This window comes from Mesocricetus auratus, unplaced genomic scaffold (genome assembly GCF_017639785.1).
Source record: "Mesocricetus auratus isolate SY011 unplaced genomic scaffold, BCM_Maur_2.0 Super-Scaffold_100013, whole genome shotgun sequence".
Lineage (NCBI taxonomy): Eukaryota > Metazoa > Chordata > Mammalia > Rodentia > Cricetidae > Mesocricetus > Mesocricetus auratus.
In genome coordinates, this window is record NW_024429196.1 from 81,975,822 (window position 1) to 81,995,303 (window position 19,482).

At 47.4% G+C, this 19,482-nt stretch overlaps 1 protein-coding gene across 4 annotated transcripts in view; it reads right to left on the reverse strand.

Moving 5' to 3' along the window:
- The window catches only part of Ptch1 (patched 1), a 69,556-nt gene that overhangs the window by 5,829 nt on the left and 44,245 nt on the right, over positions 1-19,482 (reverse strand). For all 4 annotated transcript variants that reach the window (XM_040756135.1, XM_040756134.1, XM_040756137.1 and 1 more), the window contains 6 exons: positions 12,082-12,224; positions 9,935-10,118; positions 8,054-8,334; positions 5,983-6,120; positions 3,937-4,079; positions 131-230 (listed from right to left, as the gene is read on the reverse strand). In XM_040756135.1, coding sequence (XP_040612069.1) covers positions 131-230; positions 3,937-4,079; positions 5,983-6,120; positions 8,054-8,334; positions 9,935-10,118; positions 12,082-12,224 — 989 coding nt within the window. The remainder of the gene's footprint in view (positions 1-130; positions 231-3,936; positions 4,080-5,982; positions 6,121-8,053; positions 8,335-9,934; positions 10,119-12,081; positions 12,225-19,482) is intronic.

The window sequence follows — 19,482 nt, forward strand, 5'->3', positions numbered from 1 at the left end:
TTGCTGGATGTCTACTGAAGGGGCCACACCATCAGCAAACAGAGCGGCACCCTACAGATCTCAATCAGGAGGGGCACTGGGGAAAGCAGGTGGCCTGTGGGGTGAGTGTCTCACCCTGGCGATCACTGACCTCAGGACACGGCCCAAAGAAGGACAAGAGGACAGGCAGCAAAACCAGTCCATTGAGGACCCCCAAGACGGTGAGGATCGTCAGGACAGCAAAGAAATATCTGGAAGACAAAAGGGACACGGGACCTGTCAGGGTGAAAAGAAAGCACCCCGCGCCTCCACGCACCCAAGTCGTGTTCTGCAACCGCGAGCTCAGCTCAATAACCCCACTCCTCTGAAAAGCCAGTCACGGAACCGTAGTTCAAACTTGTAACACAAGGTTGGTGTGGGGTTTTGTTCTTTTTTTTACCTTATGACTCCAAGGACTACATTCCACACACTGGAGTGTTAGTTCATGAAAAGGGTGCGTGTGGGGGGAGAGGGAATTAGTTTGTTAATTTGCTGAAATCTCATGCCTGTAATGTTATTTATGAATGTGTTACACCAACACAGAAATATGGAACGGGAAGTGAATGGCTGAATAACCTGAAAGCACAGATACAATGCCGAGGGGCCCCGCTCGCGAAAACCCAGCAGAAGCAAACAAATGAAGTGAAGGGTGTAGAATTTAAACAATTTGGCCCAGGAGGAAAAGCAGCCTGCTTCTGCAGGCTGCTAATCCACTGTGAAATGCCCCTGCCTCTTAGGGCAGAGTCTCTAATTAAGACTCCCGGCGCATCAGGTAAGGGTTTCCCTGGGCTTTCATTAATCACAACTTTCTGCCTGGAATTCTCTGGGTTCCAGTTTTACCAAATAGCTCCAATTGCAACCTTTTTTAGAACACAGGAACCAGCCCTGCAAAGAAAGCGCTGCCCATTCTGTGGGAGCCGGGGCATTGTACGGGGCGAGGGCTCTCCACAATGGCAGGCTGCTCCGCAGGCCAATCTTTTGTTGAACAATTTAGCATCTTTGAATACTCTTGTTTTGCGTCAGCCAATTCAAACATAAAGGCTGAAGCACCATGGCAGAAGAGGGAGAGTGAACAGCGAGTTCTGAGTTCCCACCATTGAGGGCTAAAGGTCTGGGATCCTTCAAGAATACCAAGGTAAACCTGTCAGCCAGGGCCCGCCTCTGGTCGGCACTCTGCACAGCTGGAGGGGTGCACCCTCCACGCAAGGATGCTTTTCTGGAACTAATGATTTCTAGGGCTTTGATGGAACTGGACTGGGGGTGGGGTGGGGGTGGAGCTGGGGTTGGGATGTTCTGGAAAGAAAGAGGGAGGGCTAGATATCTATCTGTTAATGGTCCCCAAGATCATAAAACTGAACAGCCATCCTACAATGCCATGTCTATGTATGTTTTGACATCGGATGAAAGGAGAGAGAATCCCTATAAAAATACAAATACCTCACAGCTATTGTAAACACTAAAGCCCGCTGAGCTGCATTAGTAAAAACCCAAGCTGCCAATGTCTTGCTCTAACATAAACTGTGGAACTTTTGGTGGAGGCATATATCAGCAGCAGGCATTAAGACATTTGCATCCCATCCATCTAGCTGCAACATAAACAGACCAATTAGACTTCTGACGGCTTCATGTATACAGTGTCTGCTCATTTATTCAACTCTGGTGAGGACTTTATCCATCCTATTTTAGAAAATGGGAAGCCCTTCTAAGTGCTTGAAACAGGAACCCCGATATCTCTGGGAACAAATGAGCAGCCCCAGTTAGGAAGGGGTGAGGAAATGGGCTCTGCTCTGTAGAATCCTTTGCAAAGCTCTGCACTGGCTCCTCAGCTAACCTGCAAGGTCCCAGCACACCTTGCATTTATTTCTCTTGGCTTTGAACTGCTGGGGAGACTTGGTATCTCCCGATCCCGGCAGACTATAAACCACACGGCAGAATAGGTTATGTGCTGTTTGCCAGTGGTCACAAAAATGGCACTCATGAGGCTGGCATTACCTTTGTGTTGGAGCAGCCCAGAGACCATGCTGAAGCAGTCACATTGGGCACTGGGCTTTGTGCCAGAAAGACAGAAGCTAGTATCCGTGTAAAAGTGTGCAGAGGAAATAAATGCCAAATACCCAATCCAGCATCTAAGTTAAATCATATATCTCCTCAGTTTTTGACAAAGGAGAATTTGTTGATTGGTTTACTAACTTATCAATAGGCTGTGTGAAGACTGGCATGCTTGGGCTTGCCTGACAGTTGCCTGGGAAGGCTTCTGTCTGTCTGTACTTTAACAGCCCCAGATGATCAGGAAGCACGTTATACAGAGTGCTGGTCTATACTGAGACCAGTCAACCTCTTCTGCTTACTCTACCCTCAAACAGTGAGTCAACCATACCCTCATTCCAGAAAGCCCTGGGAGCTTGGCTGTCCAATGGGCTATGCCTCAAGACTGAGCCTTTCTTTTCCCTCCTCTGGTAGTGGGGGGATGAACCCACTTGTGACCCCTGCACCTTAGGCAGATACTTGCTGTACCACGGAGCTACACCTCCGATGTAACTTAACTTTTTTGTATTCATCTTCAGCTAAAACTTTTCTAGCTCAAACTCCCCATTTCATCTGGAAGGGTAAGCTTCCCTGCTTGGCCAGCCTTTGTGCATACACATGAAAAGCTTGATTAGAGCCAGATGTGGTAGCACATGCCTGTAATTCTAGCACTCAGAAGGCTGAGGCAGGACAGTCAGCAGTTCGAAGCCATTCTCGGCTACATCACAAGTTTGAGGCAAGCCCAGGCTACACCAGACCTGTTTCAGAAACAAACAACACCCTAACACCCATCCCTTTAAAGAAGCATTTTCTTTTCTTCTTCACACTTTCCTGCGTTAGACACAGTAGTGTTTTCCCTAGAGAGTGGTCTGGGGAGCAGCCAGACTATACAGGAGTTCTAAGCAAAGCACAGAGCAGTCCTGGTTCAGAGAGTCCCAACAGAAGAGAAACCAAAGGATGCTCCCAAGGGCAGCCCGATTGGGTCAAATCTCCAGACATGGAGCACCATACATTCTCTTATTCTAAAGACGCACTAGTGTCTTACACACTGAGGACATTGGTTTTGCCTCTTCGCAATACATCATGGTTTTACACCTAGTGAAGCCAACAGCACTTATGAAGGAGACAGTATCCTTTCTTTCTTGTTCCAATCTCTAGATTCTTTACAAAATGAAAACTCACTGGCGTTTGCACTTTTGGAAGTCTCCATCTTACCCACATCATGTAGCAAAACCCCGCCTTGTGATCCAAAGAGGAGTACACAGGCCAGGCTTGGAGTCCCTGAATGTGACCCTGAAGTCTGGTGCTGATGAAGTCTCAGAAGGGATCCAAACACAAAATCTGGGTACACTGTACTCATTTCCCGTGTAAAGTTTATACTGGAGGTATGCTAAGTTTTTCCCCCCTATGGTTTTTTTAAGGCAGGGTCTCATGTCCTCAAACTCAATACATGTACAAAAACTGGGATTGCAGAGATGAGCCTCCCACACAGGTTTCATGGGGTGTGGGAGACAGAAGCCAAGGCACCCCACTGAGCTACATCTCTAGCCCCTTCTACACGCAGTTCTGGAGAAGAGAGAACCAAAGCTGAACACTGTAAGTTACCAGCCACAGTCATCTCTCTGTAGACATCTGAGAACTGGGAAATCTCGACACTCGGGATGCCAGGTGACTCTCCAGCTTCAAGGCACGGAGTTGCCCCTACCCTAGCCTTTTCCCCTTCCATCTCCCAAGACACCTTCCAGACCAGGGAGTTTGCTAAGAGAACGCGTCTGTACGCCTCAGGCAGGTTGAGATGCCGCCCCCTTGCCAGACAGAGGAGTGAGCCACGAAGAGGACGCAAGCAAGCCGCCGGCTTTCGCACCAAGTCCCCCAGTTCCACTTCTGGCTTACCTGACGATGAAATCAAACTCCGACCCTGCAAGCATCAGAACGCCCAGCAGAGTGGACACAGCACCGTCCAGAACGGGAGCGAACATGTGCTCCAGGGCAAGCGTTGCCCTGTGGTTCTTGTCACCGATGGCTGTCAGAAAGGCCTGGGCAAAGGAAGAATGGAGACGTCACATTCCTGGACTGTACGTGCTCAAGTGCTCAGCTGCTCTGCCTACACTCAGGTTGTGTTGGATTTTTCTCATGTGTCTCTTTTGGGTTGGCCTCAAGCGTCACTGAAATCCCCCTGGCTCTACTTCTGGAGTGCTCAGGCCGTCTACCATGCCTGGTCTTTTTGTGGTGCTGGGGAGAGAGCCTGGAGCCTCCTGCAGGCGAGGCAAGCAGATTACACCACCTCAGCTAGAGCTGCCCACCGTACAAGTAATAATTCTCAAGCTCGTGTTGGAGGGTGGAATCACCTCAAAGAGACCACTCTATAACTAGGGAAAAAATCATCTAAAATGTATCAATAAAGACAAAACGATGACTTTATTTTTTGGGGGGGATGGGTGGTCACAATAAAGCATTGTTTATTTGATCTTCAGAAGAAAGTGTCATGTGTGTGGGTGTTTTGCTTGCATGTATGCATCATGTAAGTCTGTACACCATGTGTTTGCCTGGTGCCTACAGGGGACAGAAAAGAGGACGGGAGATACCCTGGAGCTGGAATTACAGGTAGCTGTGATGTTACCTTAGCTAGGCAAGTCTACCAACTGAGCTAAAGTCTCGGCCTCAGGTCTACATGAAATTCTGCATTCTGTCTTTACCTTTCTCTCCAAAACATGCTCAAGATTTTACTGCTTAGCTCCTAGAATGTTTATTTGCTTTCACTACAATGCCCTGTTCATATTATTGGATCATAGCTAGTGATGATGCATGTATCTTGGACAAAACCCAAAGCATGATGGTCCAGGCTTATAATCCTGACAGGCAAGTGCCTGGACCCTGCCGATCAGCCAGCCTAGCTCTAGGCCAGTGAGACACTCTGTCCCCCAAAATGAGGTGAACGGTGCCTCAGTAACAGTATTTATTATCCCCCTCCCAGCCTCTACAAGCGCAAGTGTTCCTAAATCATCATCTTACTAACAGCTCCACAACCTTCCTTCCAAGCACCCAAGTCCACAGCCCGTGAGTGCGGCGGCAGCTCTGAGAGGCTACAGAGGGCACATGCCACGTGCTAGGCTCCAAGAACAACGCTGGAACAGCAATGCTAGCCTCACTTGGTTCAGGCCAGCTTGAGCATTCCAAACACCAGCACTGACTGAGTCAATATGCGCTTACTGAATGCCGGTGAACAGCCCCAGGTACACTCAGGATGCGAGCACATCTGTAGGCAGAGAAGTAAACTGCACTCCCCCTCCCCAAGGCTTTTCGACTGATTTTTCTCATCAGTGTGCACGGCTGGCTCATCTTTTGGATTCTAGACCCTGTTTCAGGTTCATTTCTTCCAGCATAAAGCCAGTGTGTAAAAGAAAAAAGGGTCGAAGCTCTGGTGAAAGCGTCCCCGGTTCCCTTGTTTCCTGCTGCCGCGGACACATTCAGAAGCTGGGAGGTCTCCAGAGCTGGGTGGGCTGAGGTGGAAGAGCAGGCTCTTCAGGGCTGTGCACCGGAGATTTCATTCACAGGCCCGAGGGTATCTCTGCGGCTGCCAGCTCACCTCACCCTCAATTATGCTATCCCCACCAAGCCTCTGAGGGTGGTCTTGTTTTATCCCCACTTTATGATTGTACTTAAAAAAAAAAACTGTGTGGATTATCTTGAGACAATGATGGCAGCTTCAAGACAGGAGGGCTACCAGTCAAAACACAGTACCGATGTGCTGAGCCCTTACGGTCCTGACACACTGAGGTGGCGTGCAGTCATTCTGAGTCCCCGTGTCTCTTATCTAGGACTCCCCGAGAGACTAAGAGCCCCTAAGACATTTCAGACTTCCTTGGGGGAGGACTGTGCTTGAAGCTGTCCCAGGTTCCTTTGCCCCGTCAGCCAATTTCCCCTAGGGACCGCCCATACCAAAGCCACATGGACGGTGAACTCCACTCCGATGCCGACAGACGCAATCAGGATGACCACAGGCACGGCGCTCAGCTTGATTCCAATGAGGCCCATCATGCCGAAGAGCTCAACTGTCATCAAAGCCAGGACCATGACCTTGGGGAAGGCACACGACAATTAGTCAGGTTGGCACAAGGTAACCAGGAGTGGCAAGGGGGGGCAAATCAACAATCCCAGTGTAATGTGGCTTTGTTTTGAGATGGGGAGCAGCAATATGCCTGTCACCTAAATACTATGAAAAAGTACCGACTTCCTTCACCTCTGGAGGGATTCACATCTCACATTTCAGCCTCCTGCTGGAAGGGGGATGTTAGGACAACTTACCGTCAGGCTAAAAAAAGGTGTTTGTGGAGGCAAAGTTTGTGTGTGTGTGTGTGTGTGTGCGCGCGCGCGCGCGCGTGTGCATGCAGAAGCTAGAATTAAAGTGTGGTGTGCTTCTCCGGAACCTCCACTGAAACAGGTTCTCTCACTGAGCAGGCCAGGCTGGCTGGTCAGGCCTCCTCCTGTGTCTGCCTCCCTAGCCACACACCGCCATACCCAACTTGTGCTGTGCGTCAGACGGTACTTAATCACCTAGCTATATCTTCCTATTCACCAGTTTAATACTCTTGGCAAATTATTTTTCTGATATTCCTAGCCTACAAAGGGAAAAAAATAAAGGGACCACACCCATGAGCCATCTATGAAGATGTATACTATCAGAGTCTAGTCTCTTTTCCCATGACTATTTCATCAGGAACAGTTACTAGAGATAATTCAGGGTAATACAACAAGGGGGTGGGGGTGGGAGGGCGGTATGCACAGGCTGCACTGCAAATAAGAGTACTGCCTTAATTATACCCAACTTGAGTCTCAGGGGACTTGGTACACAGGGGTCCCAGAGCCAAGAACTAAGACAACTGCGGGTCACAGCAAGGCTTTTAACCTTAAACACCAGAAAGTGTCCTATAACTCCGTTAGTTCATACTGCAGTGTTCTTCGTTGTGGGCTAGGCCACTGGTGGACATGTGTCAGGTTACGGGGGAAGAGGGGGTGCCTTGATGCTTTCAAGAGATGGAAAGCAGCTGGGACCCACAGAGCAGACCCTGGGGTTTAAGGAAAGGCATCAGAGCCTTTCATCTCCCTTGTAAAAAACGCGCGGAGAACAGTAAGAGTACCTACAAGGGAGACTTCAGAGTTTCTTGGGCCAAGGGGAGTCTGTGAACCTCCCCCACCATCCCCCACATGTCAGAATGAATGAAAGAGAATGATCTTTCCTGCTTGGGGATAGGACGGTGGGTGGTGGCAGAGGTGGGGAGAAACGGTGGAAAGATGGACGCCATCCATGGCTTAAGTGCTGTGAAGGCTTCTGCAGACTAAACATTTACCTTTAATGTACCTGCTACCCAGACTCAGCACAGAAACAAAACCTGTTTTCATAATTCCGGAGTTTTAAAGCCTATCCCACAGTTCATGGAGCTTAAGCAATGCCAGGATCCCAGACTACATGAGACTCACTTCAAATCTGAAGGTGTTTTGAAGGCAAGATGCTCCAAACCGGCTATGAGAAACAGCTTAGTTACTGCATACGCTATGCGCGAGGAGCCCACATGTCATCTCCCAACCCTGCATCTGTCTCAACTCCTCTGGGCATGCTTCCCCATAATGCACAGAAGAACCCGCTACACGTTATCAGGTCTAGGTAGTACGAGGCCACAAAATAAGACTTTCTAGAGTTGGAAAATTAGTTATGCGCTGGTTATTTTTCTTTTAACGAGATTTCGGTACCTTTAATGCAGCGTGCTTACAAAGCCTCCTACCTTACACATGCACGTTTTAATACTGTGTGAGAGGGGACACAGATTCCGGCCATTAGAGGCTCTACCTTCCCCATGAACCTCACCACTTCGAGCAGAATAAATATCTTACAGATGATGCAATCTATACCCTCCTCCTCCAAAGGCCCAGACATAAACAAAACTTCCCGGCTGCAGAAAGAGCTATGCCGAAAGGAATCCGACTTCCATAAAGACCCTTATAGTAAACTCACAATGATCCCAGCCGTCCAGGGGTTCAGCAGGAAGACTGCGCACACCAGAAACGTGCAGGCCAGCACCACGCTGATGGCTAGCAGCAGCCAGTGGCGGAGGCTGATGTACTGCTCCCAGAAGAGGAAGGGGTAGCCGTTGGGGTAGCTGGACAGCCCTAAGCTTGTGTAGTTGTTACAGATGACTCTCACTTTTTCAATGGCTTCCACAAAGTCCGAAGTGTCTCGCAGGCCGTTGAGGTAGAAAGGGAACTGAGCGTACTCGATGGGTTCCGCTGCTGGGACTGGACAGAGCAGAAGTGAGGTGAGTGAGGGAACCTCGGCGGGAGAGCCTCCAAGTCCCAAACTCCACAGAAGTCCCACAAGCTCACTCCACTCGTTACCTTCCTTCTCACTAACAATCCATTGTTTTCACGTGCATATGCAGCGATTCACTCAGGCACACTTGCGGAGGTCAGAGGACGACCTTGGATGCCCAACCTCCTCCTTCTACCTTCTTAGTGGAAAAGTCTCTTGCTGTTTGCCATTTCGTATTCTAGGCTAGCCAGTCCTGGAGCTCCCAGGAACAGTCCCCATCCCCCTCTTCCATCTTGCCTCACTGTACTGGGATTACAAGGTACGCTGCAACACACTGCTTTACGTGGGCTCTGGGGATTCAAACCCCAGTCCTCATGCATGTGCGGCCAAGCTCGCTACCCACTGGGCTATCTCCTGAAGCCCAGAACCAACCCTTGGATTTTTTTCCTTGGTGGTAGTGAGGTGTGCAGCGGTAGGCCTCTGTGATCTGTGGTTTTCTCATAAGCCTTTGATTTTTTTTTTTATTTTTTAACTATTCCAGAAGCAACTACCACTTGCGAGAACCCTAATTGCTGTAAGGCTTAAATGCTGAAAAATGTTTTTTTGTTGACACATTCAATTTGCTCGCCTCCACCAAAATAATCCCAGAGTCATGCCTTGAAGAAAAGACACTTTACTTTCTTGTCCCTCAGTGACCTAACAACTTAAACCTTCCCTGCTTTTCTAATGTAATGCTAAGTCTTCGGCAAGAGGGGAAGAAATCCCCACATAACAGGCATTTAGTTACTGCCCTTGTGTGTTCCACACCCTTTGGGGGTCATTCAGTTGACTTGCTAAACATGATTTGCCCTATTATAATCTCAACTATAAATTTTCATTAAGACAAGCCTTGGCTGCTTGCCACCAGTCTCTGGGGGTTGGCACAGGGGAGTTCTGACTGCTGCCTGCCCTGTCTGCAAAGGGACCCGTCTTCTTTCTCATGTCTTCTCTTGGCCCCAATACACGAAAGCACATGCTGCTACTCACATCTCTAACATAAATGCAAACTAAATCCACACAGAGCCACCTTTCAAACCCCAGGCTTAGAGGTGAAGGGAAGAGGGGAACACTGGTGTATACAGACGTTTCTTCTCCAGTTTAAACAGTTCTGACAGAGCACAGGTGCTTGGTGGTTTATAGAAATGACCCAACATGCCAAAAAAATCCCTTCAACACCAGAGTTGACAAAGTTAAGATAAACACATAATCCCTAGCGATAAAACTCGGCAATAGTAAAATAACACTCAATGTGGAGGCGTCCCCAACGTTCACATGGAACAGCTGGCATCAGGGAGAAACGTCTGGAGTTAAAGCTACAAAAGGAGGGTTAGAAACGATTATTTCTCAAAGTGAGAGTGCAGGGCTGTATTCCATTACACATCCTCATCTGTCTCCCAGAGTTTTAAACTAAAAGAAATATATTGTTCTATTTACACTTTTGAACCCTGGGTAGTGTCAACGAATGAGGCCGTTGCTGAGCTCCAGGCTGCAAGTAACGGGGGCCTGCCTCTGAGAGCTCCCAGCCTCTCTGGGTAGACTGCTACTTACTTCTCAGCCTGGTCTCCGGCATGTAGTCGGCTTTGTCGTGGACCCATTCCGGTCGGTGAGGCCGGATGTTGGCCTGGGAGGCAGCGTAAGCCACGGGGTCGTTGCTGACCCAAGCCGTCAGGTAGATGTAGAATGCACTGGGGTTAATGATGCCATCTGCATCCACCAGACGCTGCTTAGTCAACTACAGAACGAAGAACAGAGGTCATTCAGAGAGGGCTTTGGGACAAACACACTCCTGCCAGGAGAGCAAGGCTTTGCACCCACATTTCCAGCAAACAGTAGAATGCCCGTGGCTTGACAGTGCCCCAGGTCCCACAAGAATACCTTTGATGTCTTTCAAAATGCACCTACCGAGGGTGGGGGGGTGGGGGTGGGAATGCAATCACCAGCGTGTTTACAGCAAACACACGGTTCTGCAGATGGCCCAGGGATCGGCTGAACCAATTAAGTCTGAATGCTAAAAGAGACTGTCTGCAGCCAAGGCGGGTAATGAACAATCTGGAAAAACATATTTATAGGAGGGGCGGGGGGGGGGGACCTGGCACGCAATCCCCATCCACGTCTGTGTGCAGTTAACCTCTGTTGTTAACACTGAAGGAAATACCACCCAGTAAATGGAGGGGAGCTATAAAATAAAACAACATCTGTATAAATTTTGCTAACACAGCCTCCGATGACCTGTGTATTCAGAAAAAGAAAAAAAAACCCACCCACTGCCAGAAAGTAGAAGACCATGATGCAAAGCCTTCTAAGTAATCTCACTTCTGAGCTCTGGTCAGATTCAGTGGCCATATCTGCTCCCACAGTAGGTCTTGTGGGCTTTGCTTGGGTCAAAGACACTATGAGATGGAGTGTGGATTATAAATACGGTAGATACGCCGAAAAAAAATTTCCTGTTTACTTTAGATCTAGGCCTCCTTCCAACGTTTGGTCTTTTTCTTTTTTAACAAAATGAAAAACACCAGTGACAGCAGTTCACGGAGAAAGAGTGGAGGAATAAAGAGCATGCAAGAGATGGAGAGAAGCAAAGACGGCAGGCAGGGATCTGGATTCAATTAATCCACGGGATCTCTCACAACTGTAGGTCCTCAGACCGTCTCTGGAATTACATAGCACAGCTCCTAGCCTCCGTGCATGCAGCACACAATTCCTTCTCCCGGGAGAGGAAATGGCATCTTGGTGCCTAGCCTCCGCCACAGGCATCCCACAGACTCCCTGGTCCCTAAGTCCAATTCAGTGCTTCTCTGCTACCCTCGAAGGCAGGTTGCTGTGCCATACTCTTGTCAGACCGGACGGCCCATGGCATGCCCACTCTGAAGCTCCAAACTTCACACCCCACGATGACTGAACAACGTACTTTGTGAATCGTCACCTTTAACGCCAGCCAAAAGGGAGGGGACAATACACAGAGCTACCTAAGAGATCACTGACTTAAATGCTCTCCGCCTAAAGGTACAGAAAGCAAACTCCCGAGAGCAAAGAGGCCTAGGACTCACTCCAAATCCAGTGGGCAAAGATACCCCTGAACATGCCCAAGGAAACCAAAGGGGACATGCCAGAATCCAAACGCTTCAAACACAGAATACTACCAAAAAGAACAGCTCTCATTGCCAAGGACTGAGCAGTGTGGGGAAGGGTATACACTTCCGTTTTGCTACAATCCGGCCAACAGCAAGCTGCCTGTACCCAGCACCTACTCTTGGGGCCAGGCTGACCCCAAAGCCTTAGTAACAAATATATACTTCCACCACCGAGTGACCTGTCTGAACTTCTAAGTCACCCACCGACCTAACCTCTGTTCAAATGACTGTTGCCCAACAAACCCGCTGTCCCATGTCTGAATACACCATAGACATGAGTATTAAACTCTGAAAGCCCAGTCTGAGTCGCTGGGAAAAAGTCTGCACTTGCCAACACTGTGTTTTGCTCCCTGCTGTTGTGTTAAGAGGCAACACTTGCCCCTCACTTCACAAGAGGGGAAAGGGAAGCTTTCTGGCTAGCTTGAGGTCACAGCCTAGTTACCATCTCCTGTCTCTTCAGGCCCTCATGGAACACAAACTGGGGTCACGCAATGCCAGCCCGACTGCCACAGGTTAGCTGCCTGGAAGTCACTGCGTACAGTGCCCTTGGAACAGTGGAAATACCTGGCTTATGTCGATGGGCCTGTCTCTGCTGCCAGTCTGCACCAGGAGTTTGTAGGCGAGGACCCCATCGTCCGATCCATTTTTGTAATTGTTCGGCATGATCCTCCCTGTTTCCCAGTCGCTGTCAAATGCATCCTGAAGTCCTGGAAACAGCAAACATGTGCAACACATTAAAACCTAGACCAAGAGGGCTGGTCCCGAGAGATTACGCCGAGGACAGTAGTGGGCGGGGCGGGGTGGGGGGGACTTATCTGCAACTTTCTCTCACTTAAGAAAGGACTACACAGCGCTAATCAATTGCTGCTCGGAGGGGAGAAGTAAACACACACACACACACACACACACACACACACACACACACACACACACACACACACACACACAATTTACTTAAAACTAAGGAGCAAAAATCCAGGAGTTGGATAGCTGGCTCAGAGCACTTGCTGTTCTTCCAGAGAATCCAACTTCAGACCAGAGAATCTACTTTGGAGGGCACACAAGTGCCTGTAACTGGAACCCCAGAGACAATGCCTTCTTCTGGCCTCTGAGGGCACAAGCCTTTAATTCCAACACCCAGGAAGCAGAGGCAGGTGGATCTCTGTGAGTTCAAGGCCAGCCTGGTCTACATAGTGAATCCCAGGATAGCCAGAGCTACATAGAATGATCCTGTCTAAAATAAATAAATAAATAAATAAATAAATAAATAAATAAAGTAAATGGAAAGATCAATTTTGGGGGGGGAAGACAAGGTCTCACTATGTATCCATGCCTGGCCTACACCTAGACCTTACTATACAGACCAGGCTGGCCTGGGACTAACAGAAACCCAGCTGTCTCTGCCTCCGCCAGCCCCAATAAAGGTGAGCTCCACCGTGGCTAGCTCAACTCTCCTTTTTAAAAAAAAAAACAAAACAACAAAAAAAAAACTTCATGGATACTCTAGGGAGAAGAGAAAGACACATACCATACCTATTAACCATTTCATGCCACACAGGGGGCTACGTCAGGAGTTCCTCAACAGGACCAGAAATCCCACCCAGAGCAGTAAAACCCCATTCATGCTCCTAACTTCCAACAGCAGCTTGCCCTGGAGTCAGGGCAAGTGAACACGACTGTCAATCTGATCCATCTGTTTGACTTGTGTAGCTAATACAAGCTGTGGGGATCCGCTGCCAGGTTGTGTAAAGATCACAGCCAACACCTATTCACTCTCCTCCGGTTCTCATCCTCTCCGTCACCCTTCCTTCCAAGTGGAGGGGTGCGTGGAGGAGGGAGGGGCATGGGGAAATACCTCACAGGGCAAATTTGGATCTGTTTGAGAACAGGAAGCCACAGGCCAATACAAGGAGGCTCTGTGAGGGACAGATGACAAACCGCAAGCCCTGGGTGGGTGGGTGGGTGGGTGGGGCTGGGGTTTCTGGGCTTGGGGGGATGGGTGAGCCCACCAGCTCGCCACACACACACACACACACACACAGCTGGGCTTGGCCTCTGTAATCAAAACCATCATTACAGACCTGACACTTTGGCTACAGCTGTAAAGAGATAAGCATGTTGGAGGAGAAAACAGGACCCTGGTGACCCAGCCTTAGGGTCTGGAGGGCACTCCCCAACACCCCCACCAGCTCTGCTCCTCAGTCACTCCCCAAATAGACTCCCCCCAAGTCCAAGGTGCTCAGGAGATCCCCTGTCCACGCCTGCTTAGAGAGATGAGTTTTACTTCATCCATTTCAGGACATGACTAGGGGGACTTCTAAGATAAAAAACAAACTAAACAACAACAAAAATACATGTTCTGTGAATGCTTAGCATGGTGAGTTGTTTGGGGTTGGAGAGCAGGAGGCGGGTCTGTCCTTAAAACAAAAGCCTCCCTCCAACTGGGTCACCCCTGGGCCCTGTACTTCAGGGGCTGGGGGAGGCAGGCAGAGGGACCACCAGCGTGGCAACCTCCAGTCTCAGACAGACTTTTTCACAGTAAGATTTGCACAGGCAGCACTGAGCAGATGTTATTTTATGACCCAAAGACCCACCCCACCCCCATTCTGGAAAAAAAAAATAAACAGAGAAGGAGGACAACCACTCCCCAGCTCCCTACAAGGGGCTTAGTCTGTTTGCCAAACCAGGAGAGAGGAGAGCTTTTATGACTCCAGGCTTGCATGGCTCTAACCTTCCTCTTGGCTTAGTGCTGAGGGTAGGGTTGGGGCAGGGGAGCTACTCCAGGCAGTCCATCCTCCTTAGCACTGGGTCAGTTCTAATGTTTATACCTCCTGATAGATCACTAGCATTATCATTTCCATTCTACAGATGAGAGAACTGAGACCTGGAAAGATCAGAGTCAAGCTAAGCTTTGAACCCAGGCTGCTCACAACCGGACTCCACATGTATTATTCACTGTGGAAACCCACTGTAAGAGCAGTGTGCTGTCTAGAACAGTCGCCAAATGCATGGGCAACACCAGTGACTTAACCCAGCTACCAGCAGCATCTGGTGTCAAAGCAGGTAACCATGGGCATTTGCAAAAGTGTGTTCACACAGAGAGACTTCCGCACTACCTAGGGAAGGCAAAGATCAGAGCCCGCCGGGCTCTATAGTTATTGACTTTATGAGTTCTTTGTTTTGTTTTTGTTGTTGTTGGTTTTTCGAGACAGTGTTTCTCTGTAGCTTCGGAGGCTGCCCTGGAAGTAGCTCTTGTAGACCAGGCCGGTCTCGAACTCACAGAGTTCCGCCTGCCTCTGCCTCCTGAGTGCTGGTATTAAGGGTGTGAGCCGCCACCACCCGGCTCTGAGTAATTGAGTTCTTTCACAACCAGCTCAGTAGCTTTTGATTAACCACTGAAAATCTCAACTACCAAGGGCTGCACACCAAGCACTTGTCCCCTGGCTGACATGTACATTTCAACAGTTTATAGCAAAACCTTACATTTCAGCTGTGGTCCTCTTACTAGAAACATTTCACAGAGAAAATTATTAGTCTACGTTACAGGAGTTACCCAAATATACAAGCCCCTAGAAGAGAAATGATAATCTATTCCGTTCGTGTAATTCGGTATGAATTAAAGATGAATGCTACCTGCACAATGATGGGTAATGTTCTTCTGCGTGTATGTTTGTCTTACTGGTTGATGAATAAAAGCACTGTTGGCCAATGGGGAAGCAAGACAGCACTGTAACTAAATAGAAGTCTCTGTGTGTGATTTGGGAGCTCTGAAGCAGCGACGGATCCCAGGCCGGAATCCCAAAACATTATGGCACCAGCAACGTGGGTACTAAGAACTTCCACATTAAAAACTTCACATAAACTTAAAAGGTATTTTAAAAACAAAAAGAGCAGCTTCCTGGTAGCAGCATTTTCTTGGGTGAGCTCAGTTTCCCAGGCGTTGAAAGACGCGACACAACTCCTTTTAAGACCAGCTTCCTGATTTACATATAAGCGGCCAAAACCGTGGTTGTGATCGAGCACATTAAGACTCATGTGATTAGAAAAAGATACAGATTTACAGTAAGAAAAAATATACATAGGTTTGGGGGAGAAAAAGAAAAAAATAGTGAATAGTTGGGTATACTGACACACGCCTTTAATCCCAGCACTCAAGAGGCAGAGGCAGGAGGATTTCCAGAGAAATCCTGTCTCAAAAAAAAAAAAAAAAAGAGAAAAAAGAAAAAAGAAAAGACCCCCCTGAAACAGTATCCCAGGTGATCCAACATCTAGAACAGCTGAGATGATGCAGCCTTGCAGACTACAAAAACAAGGACCTGGCCAGATTTCTGTGTTTCGTCATAATCCCTATGGAAGCAGTTTGGAATAAGCGACACCCAAATTCCCAAATACTGTTTATAAATTTTGTTTTTACTTAAATGGGGTTGGTTAGATGGCTAAGGATCACAGTCAATCTCTTTTTAAGGGTAAAAGGGAAATTATGGTATAGAAATGAATACTTTGTATTGGAATGAATTTTCATTTATTGATACAAATTTAAGATCAATTTTGTGATTATATATATTTCTCCTCTTGTTTATGTATTGTGTTTGTATAACTCATTTAAAAATGTAATGTATAATTAAATACAGATTATAGATAGTCAAAACATAGATTACTTAGGCTTTCTAGATATATAGAGATAAACTTCAACTGGATAGGCATTCTTCAAACCTTTCAAAGGCATTTAAAATTCTCCAGACAAGGAAACATGGACATCGAAGAAACTTGTTATGAAGTTTGTCTCCAATGTGACAGGAGTAGCCATTTGGGCAAGAAGCTGCTCTTGTCTGGACTATTTGACTTCATGCTATTTAAAATGAACATGCAGGACCCACAGGAAAGTGACCGCTGAAACAAGATGGACAATTGCTACAAGGTACCTGCTTCATGAAAGAGTCTACCAGACATCCTACAGGACACAGAGAAAAGTGACTGGTAAACTGCCAATACAGGCGGACAGTTTAAAGTTTCCTACTTTGCTGAGGAGACTGCCAGACACACCATGACCTATGGGTCAAAGATGCAACATTACAGAACTTTGGGTGACTGACCAGGCAGTGAGTTGTCTCTGTCAATTCTGGAGTTCATATATTATCCTTCTGTGGTTTTTGATGGAGTTGAAGACAGATAGTTATGGTTATAGTTTTCCTTAGTTAAAGATAAGTTACATATAAGACTTTAGACTCAACAAAGATAGGATAGATGATAGAATATATTCTACATATTTTGCCAAACGATAATGGACTAAATATTGTAACTATAGCTCTTATTTGATTAACTGTTTTGTTACGTATTTTACTACGGTAAAGTTAAAACATTTCTTTTTATTTAGACAGAAAAGAGGAGATGATGGGGAATGGTCTTCTCTGTATATGTATGTCTTATTGGTTGATGAATAATGCACTGTTGGCCAATAGGGAAGCAAGATAGGTGGGACTAGGAGATGAGGAGGATTCTGGGAAATGTAGTAAACGGAAGTCGCCATGTGTTCCAGACAGGATGTGATGTAACAGGGTAGAATCAATATATAAGCAGGGACAAGTAGCAAATTGCTCTCTCCTTTTCCTCTTCCTCTTCCTCACTTCCCTCTCCTCCCCTCCCCTCCTCTCTTCTGTGGAGATGCTTAGGAGGTAAGGTGTGCTGTGGCTTGCTCCTCCTCTCTGATCTCTCAGCACTTCCCTCTATATCTGACTTGCCTTTTATTATCTAGACTCCATTTACAGCACATGATGCACAGTTAACATGTCCCCTCTAACTTCACCTCCTTTCTGTGCATGTTCACAGATGTCCTATGAGAGCTGGGGATATCTCCCAAAGGTAAGAGTGCTGCCCTGGCTTCTACCTCAGGACTGACTTTTTCAAAATGGCATGAGATAATCCCTGTGTTCACCGTTACATGTTTCTTAGGAATGAAAAAAAAAACAAACAAACAAGAAGACTAACTACTGGAGTGTTGACAAAGACCGGTGAGAGGGAATAGCAGAGTGGACTTCGACACTACATGCAAGTATTTGGAAGGAATGTTGCCGCGAGAAGAACTGCTTCTTCCAAAGAAATGTTCAGGGACCTGAGCAAACCACTCGGCCTGAAAAACGCCTCGGGAGCCAAGAGCACTGGTGTCTGTGAGCAGTGCTCTGAGAGCCCATCCCACGCATCATCCCGGCTGCCTGGGATTATGACATCTTAGCATGCACTGATGTAACACTTTGGCTGGGTACTGCTTGCTCAGCAACCAAATAATAGTCCAGATATACAAATATATATCTATACATCTGAAAGTTTTGGGTCTTACCTAGATTCTAACACTGTCTGAAGAAGACCAACCTTCAAACTGCCTAGAGACAGAGTCTGTTCCACCCTTCGGAATGCCAGCCTACCAAACCAAAGGGAAGACACTTGACTGAAGACATGGGAGAGCTCCTGCTTACAACACCCTCCTTCACTCAGGCACAGCAGACCTCTTTGTCATTTGTGGCAAGTTATTTGCATGTCTTTGGTCAATATGTGTATGTATTGGGCAGGAGTGGGGATGAAAGACAGAGACTGGCAACTTTGGGTCTTTGTTAATTCACTACTTAAAAAAAATAATGCATTGAGAGCCAAGTGTAAGAAAGTAAAACTTGGGGTGAATTCAAGGTTGATCTCCTGGGCTGTAACAATAAAATGATACTTTCTCCCACTCCCCCAAAACAAAGCTGGACCTGGCACACATGTATGAGCAAATTCCAATCACTGCTCAACACCAATTCCCACCAAATCAAGTTGCTTGTCACCTAATGCAGACTCACAGGGAAACTGGATGCCTGATCTTGACATGCAAGAGTACTGACTTAAGACAAAAAAGGGCACTTAAATATGTGTTTAAGTAAGCCTAATTAAGTGGGGAATTAAGACAGCCACTGGGATAATCTAAGCCAACAAATGCTGATGCTGTAATTATTTGGGTGCTCCAATAAAAGCAATTTTGCTTGAATTGTGTGGGTAATGGTCTTAATTGTCTACTGTACTCTGCATGTGTCAACATTAACAGATGTTCTGGGAACCACTGAACGCATTCATATTCAGTCAGTCACCAGTTACAAGCACATTTGGTCCATCATCTTACATTTTTCTTCTCCCGCTGACTAATAATACTTCCTAGAGATGGGTCTAAGGGTAAAAGGCACTTGTACTAAACCTGAGGATCTATCTGAGTTCCATGCCCAGGGCCCACATGGTGGAAAGAGGAAAGCTATCTTCTGGCCTCAATATACAGACCATGGTGTGCACATGGACACCCTCACACACAAATCAATAGGTAAAAGTGGAAGGGGGGAGGTGGGGGCAGGGTTTGCCCCTTCATGAGACAGCAGGATATGGGGTAAGCATTTCCAAGATCATCACCAAATGGAAGGACGGCTGGTACGAAGCTCTTGCAAGACAACGGTGTCAAAGGTCAATGTGAAGAGTGAAACACACACACACCACTTTAGTGTCAGATGTTGACACACGGGGAAGGCCTGGGTAAGAGTGAGCAAGCTCTCCTACCCCTTCTGCTCAAATTTGCGATGAATCCAAAGTGCATGAATAAAGAATCTAAAAGACGTTCAAAATACTCAATGGCTGACCCCAAATCTGCTGTTTACAGTAGACTGTAATTTAGTAGACAACTCAGAAATCCCACCAAATACTCCAGTTTCACTTGGTGGCCAAACTAGCCACCGTCCGAAAGGAAGAGACCAAATAAAAGCCTCCAGACTCCCAACTTTCTAACACTTTCCCCTAGTGCGCGCTCACAAATGCGTTAACAGAAGACTCCTGCTCATACAGTTGCAAGTTTTGAGACAGTCACAGAAAAAAAGGCTTTCTATAAATCAGGCTGCAGAGGCGCCCAGCAGTTAAGAGCACTTGTTGCTCTGGCAGGGGACCTGGGTTTGGTTCCCA